Raw genomic sequence first — 27573 nt, forward strand, 5'->3', positions numbered from 1 at the left:
TGTGATTTTTTAATTTAAAATACTATTCATTGCACTCCATTCCACATGCCATGCAACCTACTTCTGTGTTCCTTCATACCAAAGCACCATGAAATATAAGTTTTACAAATGATTTTGGAGGAGGTGAAGAAGATCGAAATAGGTGCATCCAGCCATTTCTCTTACGGACTACCTATTGCTAGTGACTTAGCACATGCATACAGAAATGGGCAGCAGTGCTAAATTCTTAAAAAACTCAATGAGATGGTCTGAATGGAATAGTCTTAGTGGAGAGGCTCTTCTTCAGTAAAAACAAAGCCACTGAGAAGTCATGGATTGCAGGTGTGTATTAGCAGGGGCACTATGGCTCTCCACTGCCTGCAGTGGACTGTCAGATACTGTTCGAGTAAAGCCTCAGATACCTGGAGCTGCTGCACAAGGGAGCCAGCCATAAATACAATGTCAAAGGCACTTGCTTTTCCTTCTTTAATCCACTGAAAATTCAATTATCCCCAGAGATAGGAGGTGAAAGAGACTTGGGAAAATGGAATTTTTGTCAATCCTACAGAATATTGTCAAGAAGGGTGTCTTGTCAGGCTCTATTGGCTTCATTCATTTACTTATTTCCTAATTTCCTTCAGGCCTCATCCCCTATGTTAAGAAACAGTACTGTACTTTTTGTACATTTATGTCTGTAGTTTCAAAATTAACTTTGTTTAAAGTTACTTAAGTGGCTTTGAGGATCAGTGGAATTTTGGTTTGGGGTTTTTTGGTTGCTTGGGGAGGGTTGTTTGTTTAGTTTTGGTTGTTTTGTTTTTAAAGACAGCTGCAATTAAAATGTGCTGAATTAGAGACTAAATCACTTATATTGGAATTAATGAAGAAAAAAAAAATAAATAAAAAGGAAAAAAAGAAAAGAGGCTGTCAAGGGCCTCAGTGAGGAGGATCAGGGCTGCTCTAGGCCAGCCCCACCCAGCTGAGCACCTTGGCCTAGATGGAAGCACCACTGGAAAGACAGATTTTAAAATGGTCAAAACACTGCACAGCAGTGACAAGCGAGGTAAAGAACGGTGATAAGCAGCCCTGCAGACACCCAGGTCGATGAAGAAGGAGGAGGGGAGGCGCTGCAGGTGCCAGAGATGGGATTCAGCTGCGGCCTGTGGAGGAGGCCTGTGGAGCGGGTGTTCCGCTGCAGCCATGCACAGACACGGCTGGAGCGGACACACCCCAGCCTGTGGCAGATGGCACTGGGATGGTGTGGGTGGGTATCCCGGCTCTGGCCAGGAATTTCCCCACAGTAGCTGTGAGGGGGTGGAGGCTGAGCCCATGTGGGTGTGAGGAGGTTGCTCTGTCCCACTCACTTCGCTGCCAGGCAGTAAGTAAGGGATTCTCACTTTGGGACTGCTTCTTGTGAACAACCAGAGGAACCTGTGGAGGGTCTGCTGCCATTTCATTCATTGTCTCAGGGGTCAGTCGGTGCTAGGGTGGCCAGTGAACATTTTTGCATGTAAATCACCCTCTTTTCATATACTTTTGTTATTAATATTGTTTCTGTTCCCATTTTTTTTCCTGTCTAGACTTTGTTTCCAGCAAAGGGTTCTGATCACAGCTCAGGATTTCTCTGTTGTCTCTCTCACTAGAGGGGTTGGGGAAAAGGGAAAAACTTGTGTTTTAGTGGGAGAAATTAATTAGGAAACCACCACAGCAAATATTGTCTGAAGGAGCTGTGGCATGTGGCAGACCCACAAGAAACTGGATTTTCCTTGGGAGCTGCAGCCCACTGGAAGTAACTGTGCTGAAGCAGGGAAAAGTCTCAGGAGGCAAGAGCAGCAAAGAGGCTGTTATGGACTCATCATCATTCTCCCACCCCAAATCCTCCCTGTGCTCTTCAGGACAGGAGGAGGAGGAGGAGTTTGGAATGAAGTAGTGAAGTTCAGCTTTGGGAAAAAGACGAGAGAGAAGGTGATCTTTAAATATTGTCCTTTTTTTTACTATCCACACTTATTTTATTGTTGATCTCTTGGACTAAATCTCTCAAGTTCAGCCTGTTTTTCTTTTAAGATTAATTAGTAGATTATCTCACTGTGCCTTTCTCATTTTCTCCCCCTGTCCTGTTGAGGAGCAGGAGTAAAAGCAAGGCTGTGCAGAAATCTGGACAAGGTTAATCCACCATAAATATAAAATCCAAATAAAGTTACCTTCAATACCAGGAGCAGCAATATTGTTGAATACATTGTCAACATGTAGATAGAAAGATTCTGTGAAAAGTAAGTAGTCCAAGAATATGTGTATAGTATGTGCAGTGCAGGAAGAATCTCACTAAAAGTACCCACCTTTTGTTAACAGTACCATAGAAGATGTGAAGACAAAGTTTCTCTTGTAAAGATCACCATCTCCAAAAGACCAGAACAACTCTCTCATATGGAAGACTAAATATTTCTCCCTCTACCACCTAAACTCTACTGACAATATCTCTTAATTTTTTTCACGCATATTGCTGCCATAGTTCCTGAGTGTAACATCTATGTAAAAGCAAGAAAGACAGTAAGCTCAAACCAGTGTTCTTCACTATATATATAAACATGCATTTATATAATATATTTAAGATAAAATTAATAATAAAAGTTTTTTTCCTTTTCAATTATCTATTTTCATATGATTTCAACCCAAGAAAGAAGTTGTAATAAGGGCTGTGAAATAGGAAAGAAATGTCTTTCAGTCCATTTGACACATATTTAATATCTTACCCCATTTTCAAGTAGCAGAAGGATCAAGGTGTTTCATTACATAAGGGCATTTTGATGTTCTCAAATGGTGCTTTTCAAATACCTGTGGATTTTAAACTCACATTTATTTAAGCCCTGCTAATGGAATTAGAGAGTTATGATGTTTCCTGGCAGTAGGTATATTGTCCTGTAGATTTTTGTAGAACTTCCATTATCATTAAAGGGAGTTACACACTAGAGTACCAATGTCTATTAATACGAATAGCATCTTCCGCAAACAGTCTTCTAAACAGCAATTTGGGTGTCCTAAAGCTCTGTAGTCATTCAGGAGAAATGACTCTGATGTCAACACTTTAGCAGCAGAAAAACATCCATTCCTCTATAAGCACTCACAAGAGACTCTCAAGCAAGACCTTTTTTTTGTTTTAGTTAGTGGAAATGTCTTCTATTCTTGAGCCTATTAACTTGTAACAATAGAAATAATAGGAGCTGAGACAGGTGTAGAAAGTTTAATTCTGTTCTTTCTTGTGAGCTTCAAAGTTAAAAAGGGAGATCAAAATTCATGATAAAAAAGGTTATTAAAATTCATGAACGCCAGTATAATATAATTTTGATCTGCACAGTTTTTCAGGGATTGTTGTCAGTTTCTATTCCACTGTTAGCCATCATTAACAGCAAATATGACAGATACACTAATGAAATCGATTTGGTCATGTTATCAATTTAATTCAAAAACGCAACCCCATTTTATTACCGTGTAAGTTATAAAGGCTTATAGGCTAATGTCATCTGTCACTGTAAGAGTTCTCTGCTGGACTTCTTAATAAATAAATGTATGTTTATTTTATTTTTTCTATATTTTGAATTAATTACTTCAGTACAGCAGTAATGCTGGTTTAGCTCATGGTAGGACTGAAATATCGGTAAGTGCACTCTAGTAAGGGAAACCTTTCAGTGGAATGAATATAGCAAGAGAGTATTGCCTTGGAACCTTCCTAGAGCTGGGCAATAGATCACTGTGCAGCAGTATTCCCTGCAGCCACCTCACTGTCTAAGAAATTAATACATTCCTCATGGCCCTACAAGAGGTGTGCCTTGTTGTAAGGAAGTATTTTAAGGTACAGTGAAAGCAGGACTGTCCTCAAACACATACTTCTCTCATTAATAACGTCAGAAGGTTCAGCAAGATACTCTTCCTTGTAGATGGCAATATTCCTTTTGAACATTGATTATCTGATGAAGCCACTTTATAGCTTTTATATTGTGTTTGGAAAGATAACAAAGTTAGCTATCATTATGACAGGTGTCACCAGATGACATCATTAGATACAGACTTCTGAATTATTTCACAGAGTGCCTAAATGTTTAAACTTGGGAAACTTCTCAGTTATGAATATAGGCTTAGATATTATCTTAAAAAATTGAATGAGTAGCAATACTTTTACTTCTGGTTCAAGTTTTTTCTTCAACAAGAACTGGTTTTGGACCATGGAAAAATACTATGTATAAATAGTTGTTTTACAAGCTGATTGCCTTCTTTCCAGACCAAGACATTTTTACAAGTAGAAAGTCAACAAGATTTACTGTATCTCTATCTAAACTTTGTATTTCTAAATGCTCACAAGACAGTAAAAGAATGATAAAAGACTTCTGAAAAAGCAAAATTTTCTTATTTAACTGGAGAGAGATACTGAGGAAATCTTTCGTTCCTGTTAATCTCAGAAAGCTATTGAAATTGCAGTGGTTTCATGTTATGCAAGTCCCCTCATGAGTAGCAAACCTGAGGGCCAATTGCCACCTGGTATACATGTACCCAGCTAGAGGCAGTATAATGAGCTGGGCTTTTAGTTGGTACAGCACTACACACTGCCAAACCCATACCAGTAGCCAAATCAGGATAACCAGCCTTAAAATAATTCCTTTAGGAGTTCTGGTAACCATTGCAGTGGGTATGTCTGCACAGCACTACAGGGTGCAACCAATGCAAGAAAAAGGAGAGGAAGCTTTCTGAGTTTGTCAAACTGCCTAAGGAGACTACAGTCACCACCTAAATAATATAAAGTGGCCTTGCCACAGAGTCAGTGACAATAAGATCTTGTTAGTCCATGAAGAGCAGGTAGTGAAGTACAGGAAGTACTAACCTGATGTGTGCAATTAAATGCAATGATTTCACAATAACTTTTCCCTCTAACTTGCTGTATTTGTCTTTGGATTTAGACGGTATTTATGTGTTCCTGGTTTAGAAGAAGCTTTACAGCAGCACATGTAAGTTCCTGAAGGAGCCTCCATTTCAAGAACAAGGTGTGGCCATTTGCTCTTCTTAAGAACTGTCTGTGTCATTTTTGGGAAAATTAGTTTCCTGAGCACAGTGAGGTTGTTGGTATTTACTTAGCTAGAATTTCTGCTCCTCCAGAGCTCACCTTCATTTGATTTGTCTTGCATGAGCTAAAAGTTACTTTATCAGTCTCACGTTTCTCTCTTCAATATTCTGAGAAGAAACAAATTTCTCTGTGGAAAAAAACAAGTGCTACATGGCTTCATTGAGGCAGAAATTGTAAGTTTTGTCAAATTAAATATAATTATCTTCAAGCACCAATATATTTTTCTGTCTGCTAATAGCACATCATTTAGGCCTATATGTTTTAAAGTTGCAGTTATGTTGAATTTCTGTTCTGGAGGCTGCTTAAATATATCTTTGTTGAAGTAAAGGGAGAGTGTAGACAGGAGCCACCATAATTTTCATCTATCCATGTGGAGATTGTCTGCATATACAGGAATAAATATATGACTCTTGCACTTGCTTTAGTTGTTGTGATGGGAAGGCCCTCTTCTGCCCCTGGGGCTCTGTGAGCTGTTTTATGCAATGTGTTTGTACATTAACAGCCAGGTTGTTAATGTACAATCACATTAGCAAACACATCAGACTTCTACTACACACTTTTTGTTAGCACGTTCACAAGTCAGTATAAAATTCTGGTTGATAGCTGATGTCACCCTTTCCTGTCATTATAGCCTCTTCCTGAGGTGGTTGACGTGTATGCCTGTGTGAGAGCCCATACTAAACCACCTGTCTCTTCAGGCACATTGAAATGCATATGTCAGCTTCTTCCAGTGCAGTGAAGGAAGACAGACACTTGCTCACAGTGCTTTATACAATGGTTTTGAGGTAGTGCTCAAGCTCCTTAGATAATGTAAATTGCTCTCTGCACATGCTAACATTGTTCCTTCTGTTATGTCAGACCCTGTGGATGCTGGTGAGAGTCAGGGAAAAAAGACAGTTTGAGTTTTCCCAAGCTACTCAAAGGAAAACAGAAAGGAAAGAATTAGTAACAAAGTTTAGCACCTGGTGTTGTGGACAGGAGGAATGCATGAGGAACGTGATGTTTTGCTAAAAGCATATTCACAAGAGGTGTTGCCATCCTTGGACCAATGAGCTTAATTCTATCCTTGGTTCTGCGAACCATTCTATAAAAATGTGTCTACTTCTGCAATAAATCACTTCTTCTGCTTTTTGAATGAAGACTGTGTTGCTGTATTTTTTTGCTGCTTCCTAGCCCTATAGCAACAAGACCCTACACTCCTAACATAAATACCTTTGGATTTTCTACTCCTAAACAAAGATCTTTGCAGAAATTTTCTCATTCTCAATTATGGTGTGGGGTTTGTTTGTTTGTTTGTTTGTTTGTTTTCTTTTTTACATTAATACTCCTTAAGTATTTTTGGGTTTTTTACTTTAGCTGTTCTTTGCATGCTATTTATTAATACTTTTAGAAAAAAATGTTTTCTTTTTTAATACATTAATCAACTTTGTTCATTTGCACATATCTTTTTGCATCACTGCAGCACAATATAATCTTTTAGTGTCACTTTCACCAGCCTGATATTGGCAACATCAAACCTAGAAAATTGTGAGCATGGTCTGTCAAAGCCACATGTGGAGGACATCAGTGACATGAGCACATTCTGCTCTGTGACTACAGATATGCATTGTAAGGGTCCTCCAATGGCTTGCTGAAGCTCTGAAAAGGCATAACTAACACAGGATTACCATATGAAACCAGGGACCTAGGGATTGAGCAGCTTGAAACCAACGTTAGTATCTATTTTAAGAGCAGAAGTCCTTTTTCACATATTTCCAAAAATTTGACACAGTCAATTTTCCATTTTCTGCTAATATTTGGTGATCCATTTTGTCTCTGCATATCTTCATATGCTTCCCATATCTTCACTAATCTGTGTAATTTACTGATACTAACAAACTGTGCAATCTCAGTATTCATATTTCATTCATAGTCAAAAACTGTACAGGCAGGTTGATCCCACAGAATGGTTTATTATTAGTCACTATCTATTCTGGCTTATTGTCATTTCCACTTGTTAGTTTAGTTTCCATTTTTTAGTTTCTTTTTAATCAGTGACAGAATTGCCTTTTATATATTACCCATGGGTCTCTAAGTTTAATGGGATTTATATCTCAAAAGAAGACAACTACATTATCAGTAAAATTCTCATCTCTGCAGTTAAAAAAAATGTTTCCTTTTTTGTTTCCCCATTTCAAATAATACTCCTTTTGACTCCCCTAGCATGTACTGAATACTAAAAAGCACTTACTGAACACAAAATTCTCTGAAATGAAAAATTTTCTCTAGTCTTGGTTGTTCTTTTCTTCAGCTTCTTTCTTGATCTCCTTTCTCTACTCCAGCCCCAGTCTGAAAGCAGAAGTAGAACATAGTAACTTCTGTCCATCTGTATTTGCTTAAGCCCAGTGTGAGAGATTCATTACTTCAATGTAGAATGAATTCTGTGATGTCAGAAAAAAACAGTAAATTCATTCCTGTCTTTGTTTGTTACTCATGTGTATGTGATTCTTGGTATAAATCATACAAAGAGATACTGCCTATATGTAGCTTTATGTAATGAAAGAGCTAGTTCTGGGTGTGGTGTTCTTTTTCTCCACCGACTAAATCCAATAAATGTTTCAATTTTTTTGTTTGTTTGTTGTTTGTTTTTTAAATTTTTTTTTCTTTTCACTAGTTCAGTTGCCCAGGCATTCCATGCTATAATGTTTCTGTCAACCATTTACCACCTTCTAGTTCAGCTGTTCCTCACAGCTATAGAGGCTTTTCAGACACAGTGTTGAATTCTTTATTTTCTTTTGTAAACTCTAATTAGTAATCAGGATTGTGATGAGTAGGCTATGTGAGATAGTAACTGCCTAGGTTAAAGATTTATGCAACAGCACATGGGTACAATTTCAGTAAACAAATGAATGATTGAGAATACCACATAAAACCTGAGCTGCTGCTAAGGAGAAATGAATGTGCAAAAAAAGAAAAAAAAAAAGTCTAAAAGCATAGTTATTAAATTGGTGAATGATGTGTCACATTGATTGCTATAGTGTGCTAATGTTTACTCCATTTGATATCCCAAATATTAAAAGCAGCACTTAAATGTGTCCTTGTCTGGACTAACAGAAAGCTACATAAAGGCTTTTCCAAATAATTTTTAAAGGTTTACTGCCTTTTTGGAGATTGTTTTTATTAGTCTATTATGTGTTTTTATGTATTATTCTGTTCCTTTTCAAGCGTGTTTTGAAAAAGTTACTTGTGTGCAAGCTGAGAAATGACGGATATTTAATAGCATTCAAATAAGACATTACCCTCTGTGTTTCAAATTCTGCTTTGGAAGAGGCACATAAAATACTTTCAGAAACAAACAATTTTTTTATGTAACTTAGTTTTGTAAAATTAAAGTTCACAATATTCTGAAAACATATTGTTCCTGAGAGAGAAACATTTCACCACTGCTCTTAGAGTAGTAATTCACAGTGACAAAGGCAGCCAGTATATTTTGTTTGTTTAAAACTATACATTCTGGGGGAGGACGGAAAAGCACAAAACACATTTTAAGTGCCTTGAAGTGTCTGCTGTACAAAAGAGACTCAGAAACTAAAACGCATCTCTGAAGAGTCATCAGAATCTTTCTTCTTTGATAGTTCTTATATAGAGTAGATCTTATAACCATGTACATCTACCCTTTCTTGAGTAAAGTAGATAGAAAACAAAGACATAAGGTTGCATATTCAGAATTGATTGGACTGTATGATTTTAGATATAAATATTCCAGATGTCCTTCTTAGATCCTCTTGTTGGTAGAGGATCCATTTTCCAGAAAATAAATGACCTTAATATGGTCTGTAACTGAGCACACCAAAATGAAAGTACCCAAGACATGAAAAGGGAAGGGTTAAACTTCAAAACACAGTTCATGTTCTCAATTTCCAATTCCATCTTTCTCTCTGTGCTCCCACCTTACTTATCATCTGGTGAAATTCCTTTGGTGATGTCATGCTCAGGGAACAAGTCTCACTTATAAAAGGATTTTCTTTATTTTTCATAATTTAGCTGAACCAACACAAACTGAATACTGTAAAGCAACAAAAATGATGTAACATCTTTCATTTTTTCTGTGTTTACTAAATAAGGCTACGAAGCTCCTTTTAAAATAAATCAAAACAGAGAGTTGGTAGAGTGAGGGATCTGGCTCTTGAGGTCTACATGTACAGTAAATGTATTTACCATCATTTATTGCATGACATTTTAAACCTGACATTGGTCATTTATAGTGCAGTCAGTCCATAACACTTTACAAGTGGCTGGGCTTTAATTGCTACTTTGATACTGGTCAAAATCCTATGATTAAATAAGAATTTTTGTATATATTTATTTTACTTGAAGACAAAATGATCCATAGTTTATGTTTTCCTGCAACCTCTGCATTATATAAGCCTCAGTGTTTGAGTAGGCTTTAAAAAAAATTCTTTAATCAACTTTTCATTTTTTGTACCTTTCATCTATGGTCACTTGAATAATTTCTATATATTCTTCTTTAGTAGAATAGAACTAGCATAACACTAAAAGTTAATTGGAGTATTAGGTAGTATACTTGAAACCATAATACATTTGCCAGGAAGAAATTAAGCTCCCTTGTTGATTGTATCATACCAATATGTACCAAACTTATATGCCAAAAGGTACAGTAAAAGGAACAAGGTTTTGTATCTGTTTTATCATAATTTCTCCCTTGTCTATGCTGTCTTTTCTAAATTTTCACTAACCAATAATGCTGAAAAAGTGGGCTTTTTAACAATGAGGTAAAACACTGAAAATGGGATCAAGGAACAGGCTTCAAACTGAACCTTACATAAAAGTAGGAAAGGGAAGGAAGGAAGGGAGGAAGGGAGGAAGGGAGGAAGGGAGGAAGGGAGGAAGGGAGGAAGGGAGGAAGGGAGGAAGGGAGGAAGGGAGGAAGGGAGGAAGGGAGGAAGGGAGGAAGGGAGGAAGGGAGGAAGGGAGGAAGGGAGGAAGGAAGGAAGGAAGGAAGGAAGGAAGGAAGGAAGGAAGGAGGAAGGAAGGAAGGAGGAAGGAAGGAAGGAAGGAAGGAAGGAAGGAAGGAAGGAAGGAAGGAAGGAAGGAAGGAAGGAAGGAAGGAAGGAAGGAAGGAAGGAAGGAAGGAAGGAAGGAAGGAAGGAAGGAAGGAAGGAAGGAAGGAAGGAAGGAAGGAAGGAAGGAAGGAAGGAAGGAAGGAAGGAAGGAAGGAAGGAAGGAAGGAAGGAAGGAAGGAAAACCTTGCTATGAAGAGCAATGAGTAAAATATTTTACACTCTATTTTTATCAGTACATAAAGACAAAAATTAAAAATAAAATAAAAATAAAAAATGCCTTCCAACAGTGCAATGGTTGAATGCATTTATGTAATATAAACAACATTATTCTTTGCTTTTTCTACACAGTCCTCTCTGGTCATGCTTTACATCCAGAATGTCCCAATGGAAGAAAGCAAACGACACCGGTCACTTCAGAGACAACTGAAGTAATAAAACACAACTTAACTCTGAACCACTTTTCATGACTGTCAGAGTTATCACGTTAATTGTTAAATAGGATTTTCTACAAATATACAACATATAAAAACTGTTAAATATATAACTTTAGGCTTTTCAAAATACATTTAATGATCTCTTTCAAACAAGTGTTACTTTTGTTTTCTCTTTAATTTGCTTTCTGGTGCTAAATGGTGTATCAGATGAGACAGAGGCCACAGATGACCAAACATGCTCTTTGCAAATACTGTATTATCCAACTTTAACTATCAAAAATGGAACTGTAGAAGAGGCATGTTTAACTGGTTAAAACGGAAAATGATTTTAGTACGAGAAAGTCAATCTAAGTACAGAGGAATAAAGGTGCCGTGTAGACAGTTTGTGTTTTCTTTTTGTCCACGTTTTTCAAACATAGGCCATTTTCTCTCAGTGCTCCATTACATTCTCTTGAACATGGCATTTCAAGAGCAGGTCTCTGAGATAGTTTTTAATTCAGCTTTCCATAAAGACTTCTGCTGGACAACATTTCAGCTTTGTGAAAGCTGGAATAATGTCTTTGTGGAGACCTCCTTCAATTTAATGACATAACTCTCTTAAGAGTAAGATTGTGTCCACTTTAAAATAGATTTTGCTCTTTGGTCTATTGTAAATACTGAAAGTATAAGAAAATAAAAGCAATTCAGACAGTTTAGGGCACAAGAAGAGTTTCTCTTTTGCACCTCAGTGTCCTCCCATAGGCAAAACAGTCTTCTCTAAGGCTGATTGGGATGATACTCTTCATTGTAGCAGACTCTTCGGATTGAAACATGTAGGTAACAGCAAGTCCAGCAGTGGTGTGTAACGCAGATGAAACGTTAACCATGAACTTTTTTGTATTGCTAATGCCCAAGCATATCTCTTTTTCTATATTCCTTAGTCCAGTGATCCTTAGAATGGTAGAACAAACTTTAGCTCATAATGCAGAGGAATTATGCTGTCATTTATGAGATACAGAGAAACAGACAGTTGAGTTGATGACATAGAACAGATGATGGTCAACAGCAGTGAAACTTGACTAAGTTAAGTAGCTCACAGAGAGCCTAAACCACTCCTACGAGGATTCTGTGTTGCTGCATTTGTCAGGAGACCTGCAAATCAATAAAAACAAACGAGTCAGTGTTTTAATTTACAATTCTGCTTATCTTTGCTGTCCATTATCATAAAATACACTGTACTGAGATTTCTCAAGGAGACAGTCAATGAGTTAGAAGATATTTATTTTGCACAGCATTTTCCCTGAGAAAAAAGCATATGAAAAAGCCTATATTTCATTATAAATATATTATGTTTTAATAATTATTTCTAATAAATTATAAATTACATTAACTTCAATGCCATCTAATTTATACTAAGCTTCATGCACATTCTTTTTCATAAAAAATCACAGGATGTTCTCCTACACACATTAACGTTACAAATAACAATGTCAAATATACATGGTGATTAAGATTGCTTTTAATTTTTATGTTTAGGATGTAATGAAAAATGGACTTGAAAGCCATGACCGTATATTAAAAATGCAAAGATGTTTGTACTGGAGGCTTTTCTGCAGTTAATTTTCCAGAGAGCACAGGAGTGTGCCTAATTTAATCAATACTGCCCTCTAGCGATGCTATTACAAGTGCAAATTAATGTAAATAATGGCTATTAATAGTCAATTTAATCACATAATTGTTTTAGTTACGCACCAGGAAAAAAACAACAAAACAAAATCAAACAAAACACAAGATAATAAAAATGGGCAAAGTACTGCCCAATGAACCTGCTGCAAAGAAAATTGGATGGAAGCAGTATTTTGAAAGAAACAGAACCAAAATTCACACTATTAAAGAAATCAAGAGTACTGGAAGACAGCACAAACACAAATGAGAAAATAATGGCTTATTTATACAAAAAAAAGAGCCAGCTACTCATGCTCATCCAAAATATGAGTTTAGAAATGGTTTAAAAATTTAACAGATTCTGTATGCACCAAAATGTTGTGGGGTGTATTAAGCAAGCATGATTGTTACGAAATGCTGCTTGATTTTTCAAACACTATCTTCTGCTTTGGCATTGTTCTGTCTCCAAGTAGTCAGAACTGTTATTACTGATGGAAATACCATGCAAAACTCCATAAAATATTGAACAGTGAATGTAAAAGAGCAAAACAAATAAGAAAATCCAATTCAATTGGTTCAAGCCATATATTAAATATTGCATTTTTAGCCTAATCTTCAGAGCAGTACATGAAAGAAAAATCTGCCTCCAAATCAATTTAGTGACAGCTTGAAACATATGGATCTCTATATATATGCATGTAGAAATAAAGAGAGAGAGAGAGAGGCAGATAGACAGATGAATTCTTTCCTTACAAGGCATAAAGTGTATGTTGTAGATTTCTGCTTTTGTCCTCTCACCTTTTCCAGGAAAAAACACCCCAGAAATCTTGCAAACAGCCTTTCCTTTTCGGACTAGTGATCAGATCTCCAAACCACATGGCCTCAGACAGGCTGAAGGCAAAAAACCTGGTTGATTATTGTGATATATTCCCCTTGTTAAATATACTTTCAGCAAGAGAAATAATGTTTTGCTTCTATTAATTGCCCTTTTTACCCTTTAAACTCTTTCTTGACCTTCCTGCTATGCCCCCTATTTTTCTTCCCATTAGAAAAGAACACAACTTTTAAGGTAACAATACTTTTTAGGTTGCAAGACACAAAGCAAACAATTTATGGTTTATTAGGTCTGAAAGTAAATTGCTATGTGTTAAGAATTAGCTTGACATAGCTCCATCTTTCTTTTATTATGCCAGAATGGCCCACAGCTAAAAGCAACAGCGTAAACTGCTGATGGACTGCATGTTCAGTGTTTTCATACTGTACTTCTCTGCCATATTGGTCCCAGGAAGAAGAGAGAATTCAGGTACAATGGCATACATTCAGAGATAACCTGCTGCTTTGTCATTTTATGGGGATAAAAGCTTCCTTCCTTCCTTGCTATCCCTGTCTCCACCTTGAACACCCCTGCTGCATGAACATGGTTTTAACACTTTAAAAGAAGACAAGAAGAAGGGAGAAAATTATGCACTTTAAAAGTGCTGAGGAAGGGAATAGAGTAGGCTTGAAATAAAGTGATGACAGGAAGAGGGACAGATTGAAGAACAGGAGGTGAATTTACAACTTTGGACAATGACAGGAGAAAATGAAATGAAAGGGGGAAGACACATAGATTAGCCAGAGAAGTATAAACATCACTTATTAATGAATGCATGAAAAAGAAGTAAGATGGGTAATATGAAAAACAGATAAAAAGGAGAGAGAAGATAAGAGAGAGCATGATGAGTCCAGAGAAGAGGAAGAGAATGCACACCTACCCTCCCACCTCCTGTTTTTTCCCTTTCGTTCCTCATTACAGGTAAATTAATCACTCCCCAGAAAAACAGATCAAATAAGAGAAAAGAGGGACTCCTAAAAAAAATAAAAAGGACTCATTTACTATTTATAGTAATGTTCAATCCATAAAATAGAATCATAGAATCAGTTAGGTTGAAAAATACTTTCAAGACCATCAAGTCCTCCCCAGTACTGCCAAGTCCACCACTAAACCATGTCTACAAGGACCACATATACACATCTTTTAAATAATTCCAAGGATGGTGATTCAATCACTTCCCTGCATAGCCTCTTCCAAGTCTTGACAACCCTTTTAGTGAAGAAATTTTGACTAACATCCAATATAAACGTCCCCAGTGCTACTTGAGGGTGTTATCACTCATTCTGTCACTTGTTACTTGGGAAAACAGACTGACCCATTTCTGGCTACAACCTCCTTTGGAGCAATAAGCTCTCTCCCAACCCTCCTCTCCTCCAGACTAAACAACCTCAGCTCCCTCAGCCACTCCTCAGAAATCTTGTGCTTCAGAGCCTTCCCCAGCTTTGTTGCTCTTCTCTGGACATGCTCCAGTACTTCAGTGTCTTTCATGTAAGCGAGAGGCCCAAAACTGGACACAGGATTTGAGGTGTGGCCTCACTAGGGCCGAGTACAGGAGGAAAATCACTACCCAGTCCTGCTGACCATACTATTGTGGATACAAGCCAGGATCCCATTGGCTTTTCTGGTTGCCTGAGCTCAGCTGTCTCTGACCAGCACTCTCAGGTCCTTTTCTGCTGGGTCATTTTTCCACCCATTCTTCCCAATCCTGCAGCACTGCATGGGGTGACCTGAGTGCAGGACTCACCACTTCACCTTGTAGAACCTCCTATACTTGTCCTCGACCCAGCCTGTCCAGAGCCCTCTGCAGAGTCCTTCTACCCTGCAGCAGATAAACACTTCCATCCAACTTGGTGTCATATGTGAACTCACTGAGGGTGCACTGAATGCCCTTGTCCAGATAATTGATTAAGATATTAAGTAGAACTGCTCCAATACTGAGCCCTGGGGAATACCACTAGTGAGTGCTAGCCAGATTTAATTATTTTTACCACCACTCTCTTATGGATGGATGAGCCATCCAGTATTTTTTTATCCAGTGAAGGGTGTCCCTATCAAAGCAGCCAATTTTGCCAGGAGAGTGCTGTGGAAAACAGTGTCAAAGGCTTTACCAAAGTTCAGGGAGACAAAACCTGCAGCCTTTCCCTCATTCACTGAATAGATAGTCTTGGCATCAGATGAGGTTGGTCCAGCAGATCAATGCCTTTCATAAACCCATTTTGGCTGGGCCTGATCCCCCATGCATGTGCCACAGGATGACACCCAAGATGATCTGCTCCAAGACCTTCCGTGCCACCAAAGTCAGACTGAAAGGTCTGTAATCTACTCCACAGAAGGCCAAGGTGGCAGTTCTGCTGACTTCCCTCTTTCCTTCTCTAAGAATTGAAAATGTGATATGAGAAATACCACTTCTCTAACAGGCAAGTTTAAAGTAAAATGGTGTTCTTGATGGCTGTTTAGCAGCAGTTTTTAGAATATTAATTAGCTCATCAGATTGCATTAATAACTATAAATTAAATAGCTACTTACATGAAACTGCTTCAAAGCCTGGAAAATTTGTTTTTGCATTGCTTTGGTTCTTTTCACTTAAAAAATTTGCAGAAGCATCAAATTAAAGAGAGGCTGCATAACTATCACACATACAATATTTTTTCTGTTCATACACAGAACTCATATCATTTCTAGGTACCAATGCATGTCTGTATGTCATTGACTTCAGTGAAGTCAGAATTTCTTCTAAGTGCTTCAGCCAGCAGGTTCTGCTTCCTTTGGAAGGAGTCAAATATTTGGGCTGTAAGTTTTTCTCCAAATTTGAGGTGCTGAGTGGGCATCTAGTACCAGAGATTAAAATACTACTGTATGCTTTCTGACTGTTTACATGGTAGAAGTCTTGTGTTCCACAGAAATCTGCTCAAGAGGAAAACAGATTTTCTTGCAAATAATCCAAAACATAAGAAGCAATACATTCACATGACCATATACATCTTACTGTTGTTCTTGGGTGGCTTGAATATGTCCTGGGAGTATTTGGCTTATTAGAGCAATTATAACACAATCCACGTAATTTGTCTTACTCTGGAGGGAGTAGAATAAGGGTCACTCTAGCCCCAACTGTGCTCTAATGGCACATAACACATTTTATTTCTTCATTTTTATGGTCAAAACAAAGGAAAAAAAGTTATGCAAGTCACCTTGAGAAGATAAGAATATATGATGCTTTGCTGACTTACACAGGCTTTACACCAAAATAAACCCCCAGAAAAACCTCTCTTTCAGCATAGTATCTAGGATTTAACTGAGTGACAAAAATGTTTGACTTTCTCATCACAACCAGAAAGTTGAGCCAGGCTTACTGCAAGTGGCAAATATTTTCAGTTAGGATTGAGTTTCAAGTATGTCTTGACCTTTTACTTTATATGGAATCCACATAAATACCAACAATTCCATGTCAAGACTAATAAAACTTTAGCAGTTCCATATGTTTTTCTCTCTCTGTTTGTAGAACAGAGATCACCAAATTTGGGGGTTTTTTTGCTACATCAGCTAAGTGTTCTTATAAGACTGTCTATTGCAGTCACATTGGCACTCTTTGATGACAATTCTACCTATCATGTTTCCAGAACTGATTTCTGGAAATTTTCTGGATACCTACAAAGTAATTGGTCATATTAATGATGTTTGAGTGGTGTCTAAAAGCTGAAGTACTTGTCTAAATTGTGTGTTTTACACTTTCAACTAGTCTTATGCCTCAGTGAGTCTTAGCATTCTATACAGCATCCATCAGTGCAAACAGCTTTTTTTGTTAGGGCTCTTCTTACACAAAGAAAATTCACAGAGATGGATTCATGTTAAACCAGTCTCCAACTCACAATTCTCATAATAGAAACAGTTCCAAACCTTTTACCAACTAACTGCAACTCAGATGAACAGTATGTCTTTCCCCTCTGCTTCTGTGGGTCTCAGTTCTAGGTCCCTTAAACAACTAAGCATATATGATGTTGAAAGAAAGATGTAAAAACATTAAAATGCCCTAGGAAAACCTTACACTGCTTTGCAAGATACCTCCTGCTTTATGGGAATAAAAATGTAAATTTCTGGTGATGATCCAAGGAGTAGCAATGACCTGTTTCATTCATGAGAACTCCCATAGTCACTCCTGAAAATTTATTTTGTTTCCCTCCCTTCCTCTCCTTTGCTCCATGCTGTTCATATACGCAAACTGAATTACTTAGTCTTCAGGAAAAAAAAAAAAATAAAAGAAAAAAAAAAAAGGCAAGTTAATCTAAAGTATCTGCAGCTATTAGGAATAAGAAAAAGAAACATGAAAGCTACCCCACTTAATGCTGTAATCTGTCTCACTGAGCTAGCCACAGGAAGAACAGTTTCAGAGTTCCAACCACAGTACCTGCAGAACTAGGAGTTATAAGATTGCACAAATTTAGTGTCTGTGCTTCTGGGTCAATATTTATAAAAAATAAGTCTAATTTATTAGGTAGTGTATATGCAGGTATATTTTCCTGTGCTGCACTCCAACAAAGTAGCATTCCTGAGTTACAGATAGCAGAATCCTATTATCAGCTACTTTTAAAAAGAACGTGCCTTTTCTTTTAACACCCATTGTTTGTTTCTTTTCACTTCCACTATTCAAATCTGACACAGAAAGAAGTGTTTATTCCAAACCTGAGACTCTTTGGAAAATAGATTTTTTGCCAATAACTATTTTAATATCAGTCTGTCTCAAAAAACCCCAAAAAGTCTCATTTCCCCTTAAATAACACTTCTAGTCCTATCTTCTCAACTTTCCCTGACCATCTGCCAGGACTATCATCATGATCATTAATTTCCTTTTCTGTTAAAATCCTTTTTGTCTAATATTACCTTTTTTTAACTTACAAGATCTTGGAATACATTGGGTCAGATCATACACTCTTTTCTTCTTTTGAATTGCCTATTACTTCATAAGCAATAGCAGTGAAGGAAGTGGGACTGTTGTCATAATTAGATAATCCTTGAAATGAATGAAAATGTAAGTACCACATGTTGTAACCCAGCTGAAATACATTTGAACCTGGGTCATGTGGGTAACCCTTGTTGAAGAGCTCAGTCTTCAGCACGTATAACAATGCAAGCTTGCTTTGTGGCATCTGAGCACATGCTCAGGAAAAGCAATGGAGGTGGCAGAATCACAGACTGTTTTGGGTTGGAAAAGGCCTGTAAGGTCATCAGCTCCAATCTTTGATCATCACCTTGTCAACTAGACTATGGCCCTAAGTACCATGTGCAGTTTTTTCTTAAACATCTCCAGGGATGGTGACTCTACCACCTCCCTGCACAGCCTGTTCCAATGCTTGACAACCCTTCTGTGAACAAATTCCTCCTGACCCCAAACCTGAGCCTCAGCTGGTGCAGCTTGAAGCTGTGCCCTCTCCTGTCCCTATCTTGAGAGGGTGATCCCTACCTTCTACATCCTCCTTTGAGGTGCTTGTAGAGAGCAATGAGGTCACCCCTGAGCCTCCTTTTCTCCAGGCTGAACACCCCCATCTCCCTCAGCTACTCCTTACACGGAGTTCCTTGTGCTCCAGACCCTTCACCAGCTCCGTGCCTGTCTCTGGACTCACCCCAGCACCTCAATGCTTTTCTTTTGGAGAGTGGAACTGAACACAGCATTCAAGCAGTGGCTCTCCAGTGCTGAGTACAGGGGGACAATCACTGCCCTGGTCCTGCTGGTCACAGTATTTCTGATCCAGGCCAGGATGAAATTGGCCTTCTTGGCCACCTGGGCTCTCTGCTGGCTCATGTTCAGCCAGCTGTGGACTCACACCCAACATTGCTCCAAAAGGGAAAGACAGCAGCAAGAACATCTCTCCTCAGGACATTCAAAGCCCTTGGATACAAAAGTGATCATGGGAGGTTTTTGGGAAAAGTAGCATTTAAAACTGTTGTGGATAAAAAAATGAGCAAGGCAAGGTCTCATTTTGCTCCCTGTGAAAGTCTAAAACTCAACAGGGGTGAAAAGAGGGAAGGATGAAAAGGATCACACATCTTATAAGGCACAACAATGCAAAGCAGGGTGTTTTCATCTCTCATGTGCTGCCTAAAATACCCTTTAAATAACTCCAGCTAAAGAATTTGAGCAAGTAACTCAATTTTATCTGTTTTCTTCATTCTCTCTTAAATTGCTTAGAGGTGTGCACATGTAGGAAGGTTAACAGCAGATAAAACTGAGGAAGATTTGTAACTGGTGTGGAATTGTAAACTTGAAAAATTACTACTCTGTCACTCTTTTACTCTTCAAATAAAAAGCAACTGCAATATTAGTATGACTGAAAGTGTCTAAGAATAGCCATGGGCTTTCTTCAGGATACTGAAAAAATTACCTGAATTATTTTATATTTATATATTTACTTATATTTATATGTATATTTATAACCATTTCTGACACTTTTCTCTAAGGTAAGAGACAGGTTCAGATTAAGTCACCAATATATCTAGGAATTTTTAAAAATGTAATAATTTAATTTTTACTGAATTCTGAATACCTATATTCAAAACATATTCTTTATAGACTAACAGATCTTTACAAAGTTATAAGCTTAATTACATTAAATCTTCTGAACAAAATGACAAATATTTCTGTGTTCTAATAAATCTATTAAATACAATGATATTCTATAGTTTCTGTTTTATCATAATTTCTCCCTTATTTATGCTGATCTTCCATACTGTTTCTTTCATTGAAACAATAGAAGAGTATTTTATTAAGAGAGCGATATGACTTTTAATTCTAAGGTTTAAAAAATAATCTTGTCTATAGTTAAATTTACAAGTCTACATCATGAAAAAAAAAAAAAAAAAGAAAATAAAATCCAAAAAAGAGGCATAAGCCAGGATTGAAGTCCATAAACAGAGAGAAGAATTTTTTTTTTTTAATTAAAATTAGAAGATTGTTCAAGGACATCTGGGAGTACTACGTGATTGACAGGTGGTTGGGCTGAAGTAAGGTCAGTCTCAGACTCAGTAAGGACTCAAATGTTTTACTAAGACTGATTGTGAAAATAATTGAATAATACATCAAAAATGCAACATGCTTTTAGAGGTAATATTTAGGATATTTCACCCATTAAAAGAGCTAATTCTGACTTTAAAAGCATGAGTTTTAAACTGGAAGTTCAATTGCTGTTGAAAAAACTGCATAGTCAGTGTTGACCAGTGAAATCTTTGTCTGTTTTATATACTGAATGTGACAAATGATTGTTTAAGAAAGCAGTCATTGTAGCACTGTAAATGGCTTCTGACAAGCAATCTTTATAAATATTTTGTGTATGGGAAATAAATTCTTGTCTTTGAAATTAGTCTTCTTAGCCTTTGTCAAGGAATTGAGGATAAAGTAGTAAGTGGACAACTATGGGGAATCAGAGTAGAGGAGGAATATATATATATATATATGTCAGGTAAAAAGATTGCAGGAGGGTTTTTATTCTCTCAGAGCCATGTTTGAAAGCAAAAGCAGGAATGTACACAACATTTTTCTGTACAAATAACACACAGACATCCACTAAAAGCAGAAAAGCAAGTGTAGTCTTCAACACAGCTCACATGTAGGTATATATATAAACAGAAGAAAGTCTATTACTGCTCTTAGTCCTTATGTCCTCTGCAAAGGGAAAATCCTCTGAAGGTAAAATTTTCTAAAACAGAATTAATTGTTAGACAATCCTCTCATATGTACATGGGCAAAAATAAGCATACAATAGCATAAAATAATTCAGATTTCTAAAGCCTGATCCTATTCACTTTCAGTTCAAATCCAAAAGCCTTGCACTAACAGATTGTTACATCCTTGTTAACAGGTTTATAAGATTTAGTTCCTGGCTCTAAAGAAGATTTCCAAAATGAGAAAAATCTTTTTCTAAAACACCTCACCACAGAAACAGTGAGGAAAATGGATATTCTTCAAAAAGTCAACTGTCATTTTGTATCAGATTAAAGCCATGGTTTTCTAGAGATCCTTCAATCCATCATTCAATCATAGACATTTAGAAAGGACAGTGGGAAATGTAGTGACTTAATACAGTGTTTTCTTCATAATTTGAGGAGGGAGAGAATACTTCTTGACAGAGTAAGGGGAAAATTGACAGATGTAGGGGATTGTGCATACAGCAATATATTCTGGTCTTGTGTTTAATGACAATGTATCCATACATCTTACAAACATTCGAGTTCCAGTGTTCTTCACTACAGGAAATGTTTATGTTTGTTTTGTGACTTATTCTTATACTTCCTGGTAAAATATCCTTTTGCATACCTATGACCATCCTCCAGATTTAAGTTGGGCATGATTATGGCAAAGAAATGGGAAGAAAGATGAGACAAGGGAGTTTAAGGACCATTATCCCAAATTAGCCAATTGCAACTATTTGAATCCCCTAGAATAATGCATTTAGGCATAGCAGACACCTAAATGCATTATACTGTGTAGCATTAGGTATAATTCTATATTAGCTGTGCAAATATATTTAAACTTAAAACAGGTTATGGATGGATGCAGTGTCTCAGAAACCACCAGTGTTTCAATGACTACTGAGGCAGAGCACACTGTGCAGCATATTGGATCGAAATTCTTTGGCAAGATCATCATCACTCTCTCTACCCTGTTTCTGTGCTATTTTGGCAGGTGGTTCTGTGGTGATTTCTGCAGTAGTCTGAAAACAAACAAAAGAGGAAAAATAAACTGTGGCAAACTTCAAGGAATTTTCTGTAATTTGCAATAAATTTATACAGAAAAATGACAGAATTATATAAAAGGAGCTTCAACAGAACTTTTTGGAAGCAGGAGAGGGAAGCAAATCTTATCTTCTCTCAAAGTTACCAGTCTCACATGCATCTCCTAGAAGTAGGATGAATCCCCTACATTATAAAACCTTTCTCAACCAGATTTTAGAGATGCCTAATGCAGTGCCTCTTCCATGACAGCCCTTAAACTCCCCATCATTACAATCTCCTTGGGTCAAATTCAGAGATTACCTGAATGTAGGTATTATATCATTATATCATTATATATCATGATTGTGATTTCAGTCAGCATCAACAAAATCTAGAGATCAACTCTACATAAGCATACTTAGTCTCTGTTGGACATGCTTGGGTAACTCTCCTTGTCTACAGATGCTACTTTAAAAGCCCTTGTTGCACTCTTTAATATATCTTAGACTCCTGGATTGCATAGGCTGCCCTGAACATATGAGTAAAGGGAACTGAATTCTGCCCTTACTCTCTTTTCACAAACCAGAAAGTTCCAAGCAGCTCCTGCCTGTGGCTCAGTGGGCCTTTAGTCATGGGTGACCCACTGCACATGAATCAATGCCCAAAACACATCCTTGTGACTGAGCATTTCATCTGGGCTGAATGATGCAGATGACAGGGAAAAAGAATAAAATACCAATCATGATCATCACTGTGCTTAAGGAGCAAGTGATCATGGTTCAGTCAGTCAGCATTGAGACATGAAGCATTTCTGTGGGTCCATCCTTAAGAATGAAATGTCATCACAGTAATCCCACAGGATCAGGAGGATGGGATCACAGATAAATGTCTTATTACATTAAGCACAAATATTATGAGAGCTGTCAGTTTATTTATTAAAAACATTTATCTCACCTTTGTTATCTTCCAAGCTTGTTTTGACTTTACAAGAATGACAAATAGTAACATCAGAACCTAAGACTATTTCAAAAGTGACTGAGCTATTTGAGTGACACTTCTTGGTTAAATCAGAGTAAAATGCTTGTTCCAATCACAGGTGTGGAAAATAACTTGTTGGTTCATAAAAAAGTTACACAGATGAACTGCAATGAACTTAAGAGGGAAATATGCTTCAGGTGAAGACAGAGATCAAGATATGGCAATGACAATGTCATTAGTGAATCCATTTAGTGGGCCACATTGTTCATCTCCTGGTCACCACATTTTGGTGTTCATAATCCAATGCAACAAAACAACTTCCGGAACCACTGTATGAAACTTATTTTAAATATATTTTATGCTCTACAATTTTAGGCTTTTCATTATGGCAAGGTTTTTGCTGTTGAGAATTCACAGATTTCTTTTTCTCATCATAGATTTTCTCAGATTTGAAAAAACATTGAAGAGATCTGAAAGGGTACAGCTGCTGGCAGTATCAAGCCCTTGGTTCCTCTGGTATGTCTGGGTTTGTGAGGAGGAGGTTCTCAAGACAGAAGGAAGAGATATCACCATGTTTTAGCAGTTACAAGAAAGTACATCAAAGTTAAGGGGATAGGTCCTAAAATATTAACTATAGTCCAGATGGCCTGCGTGGGTGAAACTTGAGAATGTTTAATGAGAAATCACACAAAACTCAGATGCTATAGAAACAAGAGACAAAACAGAAAAAGAGGAAAATGTATTACTGACTCTGCCAGACATGCTAGGCAACATTTCATAAATATCAGATGGAAGAAGTCATGATCAATCTTTCCACTGAGGTCAGGAATTACATGCCATATAGAACAGGACTGGTGCACTGGTGTATGTTTGAGTTTCTGCTATCAGAAGGATACTCGTACATTCTCCTCAGAAAAGGTCTTAGGCTTGGGCTGAGTTTCTTGGATGTCAGTGTATCAGGGTTAATTAGCAAGGAAGAGTTTGTGTTTCTAACACTGGCCATTTTTCACTAACTAATCAGAAATGAGGGAAAAAAAAAAACTGTTTGTTTTTTTGGTTTTTTTTTGTTTTGTTTTTTTTTGTTTTGCTTTTTGTTTTTTTTTTCTCCCCTCGAGTAAGAGCAGAAATCTGGTCTGTGTAGGAGAGATTGTGGGTGTGTTCTACAGATTCTCCAAGATTCACAGGGACCCCTGTGGGAATGACAGCATAGGCAGGAAAGTACTATTGAAAGACAACCTTACAAGGTAAAACTATAAAGTTTGTCCCAGCTGTCGCATCTGTTTGGAAAGCTTAGCTACAATTGTTTTTCTTATGCAATTAATAACTCTGATCACAAAATCTTTTATCTCTCCTAGACTCAATAGGTGCAAAAACAATTAAAAACTATTTTGAATTTCGCTTAAGGAAAAAAAATAGGTATTTCAAAAAGTTAAACTTCCATTTTAAAGTTAAATAATTTGTTTTTCATTTTGCATCCCAGAAGCAGTAACATGCAATAAGATATGCTATTAATATTATATTAATATATAAGATTAATTCTTATATTTATTACTTAAATAATTATCATCATTTGTTAGTAAGAATTAACTGGGATGTCTTATTTTCAGTGTTACAGTGTTACTGAGCTGTGTTGAAAAGCAGAAAAAACTTCCAATAGAAAAATAAAAACTGCTGCAAATATTATCCTACTTGGGCATTTAAAAGCCTAACTTACAATTTTGTTGCTCACTGAGACTTCCTGGAAAATAGGTATTTTGAGATGGCAAAACAGTTTTGTCACGCATACTGCAACTAACTTTTTAAGACTTTTTTAAGCCTTCATGTCAAATCCTCTAAAAATGTATAGCCTGATAATATTTAAAGAAAAAAATGCAATTGTCTTAATCATGTAAATGAAATTAAACCTATTTTTTTGTAAGGACCTATGTGTTTCTATTAATGATAGGGAAGGCTAACAGCAACTCTTTTCTGAAGTCATATATGTATTAAAAGCCATATTCCTTGGCTTTTGTTTGTTTTTGTTGTTTTTTATTTAAAAACAAAAGAAAACAAAACAAGAAAAAACCCAAGTGCATGCTATGTGACTTATAAAGATAAGATGACATTTTCATCTTTCCAGAAAAAATTATTTCAAGCTAAAATATTAACAAGAAAACAGCGCCTTTCTAATTAGGATATTTGATGCTTAGCTTCTTTTCATTACAGCACAGACAGGGAACACTTTGATCTAAATGTTTTAATCAGTTTTAAGTAGCATCAGGTCCAAATAATTTAAAAATTATTATATATATGTATATATATACATATGTATGCATATACATATAAATGCTTACATATATATGCATATATATACACACATATTTGCACATATATATATATATACACATATCTATAGTATAATTTTTAGTGTACACCTAAAAATTGATTGTATTAATACATTCTCTTATAACACATCAGTAGGAATTGAGCACATTTTAATTAATATGGTTAGGCTACATAACAATGTCACAAATGTAATGCAAATGAGAAACACTGTGGTAGAACTGAAGTTTGTTTTGGGTTCTTAAAGTAAAAATATTTTTTAAAGAAGTAAATAAACTTAAATATCGAAAAAGAAATTAACATTCCAAGTTTTAACAAATATGATTAGCTGTTCATATCATTGTATGTTAATTTAACATTTGGGACAGAAAATTTGAAATTATTCCTGAATCTCCTCCCTTTCCTTTTAAAAACTCCATTCCAGCACACCATCTGACTAAAAGGTACAGGTCAGAAGGGTTTACTTTTTTTACTTTTTTACAATATATGCACTATCAAGTCTTTAAACTTACTCCCATAAAGTATGCTTAATTAACCAATGGTACTTTCCCTTCATACAGACTTCAAAATGCAGAACAGCTATATCAATGTCTAATAGAAGACATTTTCACCATGATTTCCTATTTAAAGGTGCACTTATGTTGATATTTGATTACACCAGTGTTCTTCTATCAATAGCAGAGTATCTGCATATTCCCCCAATAAGTTCTGCTCCTGGGAATTTTTGTTTAGAACCTGGCATGACTGTAAGTCAGTGCTCTGACATCTGGAACACTTTGGTCTACCTCCAAATGGGGAAAAAAAAAAAAATCAATATTTGCCAGAGGTCATCTTTCTCAAAGATGGACCAACCAACCTTGGCCAAAACCATATAAACTGAAATTGAGCACCTTGCCATCCAAATTAACAGAGTGACTTGAAAATGATGCTGTCATTCCTAGCAATGACACTGCTTTGTTCACTTTTGAGATATACAGTTGCATGATAGGCCAAAACTACACAAACAGTATTTGGACAAAACTGAGATGAATTATAAGTAGACATAATTCAGAAGCTACAGATTCAGACCTTTATTAATGTCAATAAAGAGAGAAATACATTTTCATTTAAAGCCTCATGCATTGTTTGATCAGAAAGTAGTGCCAAGATTCATCAAAAGCTGTCAAATGCCATTTGCTGTGCTAATTCGGGACATTCGTGTACTTAAATACAAGTATAATTTTTTTGTTTTTCAGCAATCCTGCTGATTCTCCTGAGACCATTATAACTGGCTTATTTCCCAGACATCTCTGTAAAGGGTATTTGGCTCATAGAAAATATAACATATAGTGTCCTAAAGTAAAAAGTGTGGCAGAACACTTCTGTCTGTCAAGTTTGTGAGTTAATGGAAAGAAGTGTTCCAATCTCAAGACACTAAAGGTAAACTGAACTCTTGGCTAAGTCCTTAAAGGTTAAAAAAAGACAAAAATACCCCCTCCTTCATCCTTTTGCCAAATAAATATAATTATTTATTGCTGATTAAATCCCCGCTTTTGATTATTTATAGATAATTTATGACTGGTCAACTGTGTAAACAAAGACTGTAGTTCTTACAATTCAGTTCCTAGAGCAAATAAGGCACAGAGTCTGATGTAATATCTAAAGCACTGGCTAACAGCCATACCTTACCTTAAACATAGCTCACAACTACCATCCAGAAACTGAGAAGAAAGTTATTCACTGGGATTCTGAAGACAGGATAAGGTGTACATATCTGTAACACTTTCAGTCACAGAAGGAGATAAGGGACTAAGGATATAATTAGTATATCAGTATCTGAAAGCAGTATGGCTGCTAGCACAGCAGAGTTATTAAATTTTATAAATCAGAGAAGCATTAGCTGAATTGTATAAATCTGCAGGTTCCAGTTACTGTCTCAAAACACAATGTCAACCTGTTCACAGATTCAGGTCTATTTTTAATCACATGATGAATAAAGAACTAGTCAAGTAGTTTTTTGGTTCTTTCTTCCCACTTTTTTTTTTTTTTTTTTTCACTAAGGAGCCATTCAAAACTAGAGACAAAAGTAGATTTCAATTCCTACACTGGAAAGAGAACAGAACACAAGTTTCTTGCCTCCTCAGTAATTATTTTCCATTAGGTCTAACCACTTTATCTATGGGTTCAATTAATTAACCCCAGCATGCCATGTTTAGATGCCTCAGTGTATTGAGTGCTGATGGACCTGGCCAGGCTCCAGTGACCATGGATACCTGTTTATATTGCTCCACCAAGGACTGTATCTCCTAGTAGAGAAGCAGGTTGGTGGCTGTGGCAACTATCTCACGTACGAATAAATTGCAGCAGATGAGCCACTTCCATGAAAAAAAAATCAATTTTCTACAATCTTCTGCCTTACAGGTATTATGTGACAAAAGTCTGCACAGGGAGAAGTAGAGCAGAATACCTGACTTCTGATAAATAGACTCAGTA

At 36.6% G+C, this 27573-nt stretch overlaps 1 protein-coding gene and 1 long non-coding RNA gene across 4 annotated transcripts in view; one reads left to right on the forward strand and one right to left on the reverse strand.

Moving 5' to 3' along the window:
• The first annotated feature begins 1775 nt into the window (after positions 1–1775).
• LOC306801509 lies at positions 1776–2620 on the forward strand. The gene is made up of 2 exons (XR_013774109.1): positions 1776–1941; positions 2326–2620. It is a non-coding gene; the product is annotated as an uncharacterized lncRNA (long non-coding RNA).
• Positions 2621–10212: 7592 nt separating this feature from the next.
• TAFA5 (TAFA chemokine like family member 5) overlaps positions 10213–27573 on the reverse strand; it is a gene marked incomplete at its 5' end in the record, with an annotated part of 391932 nt that continues 374571 nt past the window's right edge. For 2 of the 3 annotated variants that reach the window (XM_079304629.1, XM_079304630.1), the window contains one exon: positions 10213–11714. In XM_079304629.1, the coding sequence (XP_079160755.1) occupies positions 11706–11714 (9 nt within the window). In that variant the 3' untranslated portion in view covers positions 10213–11705. Of the gene's footprint in view, positions 11715–13025; positions 13119–27573 lie in introns of all 3 variants that reach the window. The other variant, XR_013774108.1, reaches the window with a different exon arrangement.

This window comes from Erithacus rubecula (assembly GCF_903797595.1).
Source record: "Erithacus rubecula genome assembly, chromosome: 4".
Lineage (NCBI taxonomy): Eukaryota > Metazoa > Chordata > Aves > Passeriformes > Muscicapidae > Erithacus > Erithacus rubecula.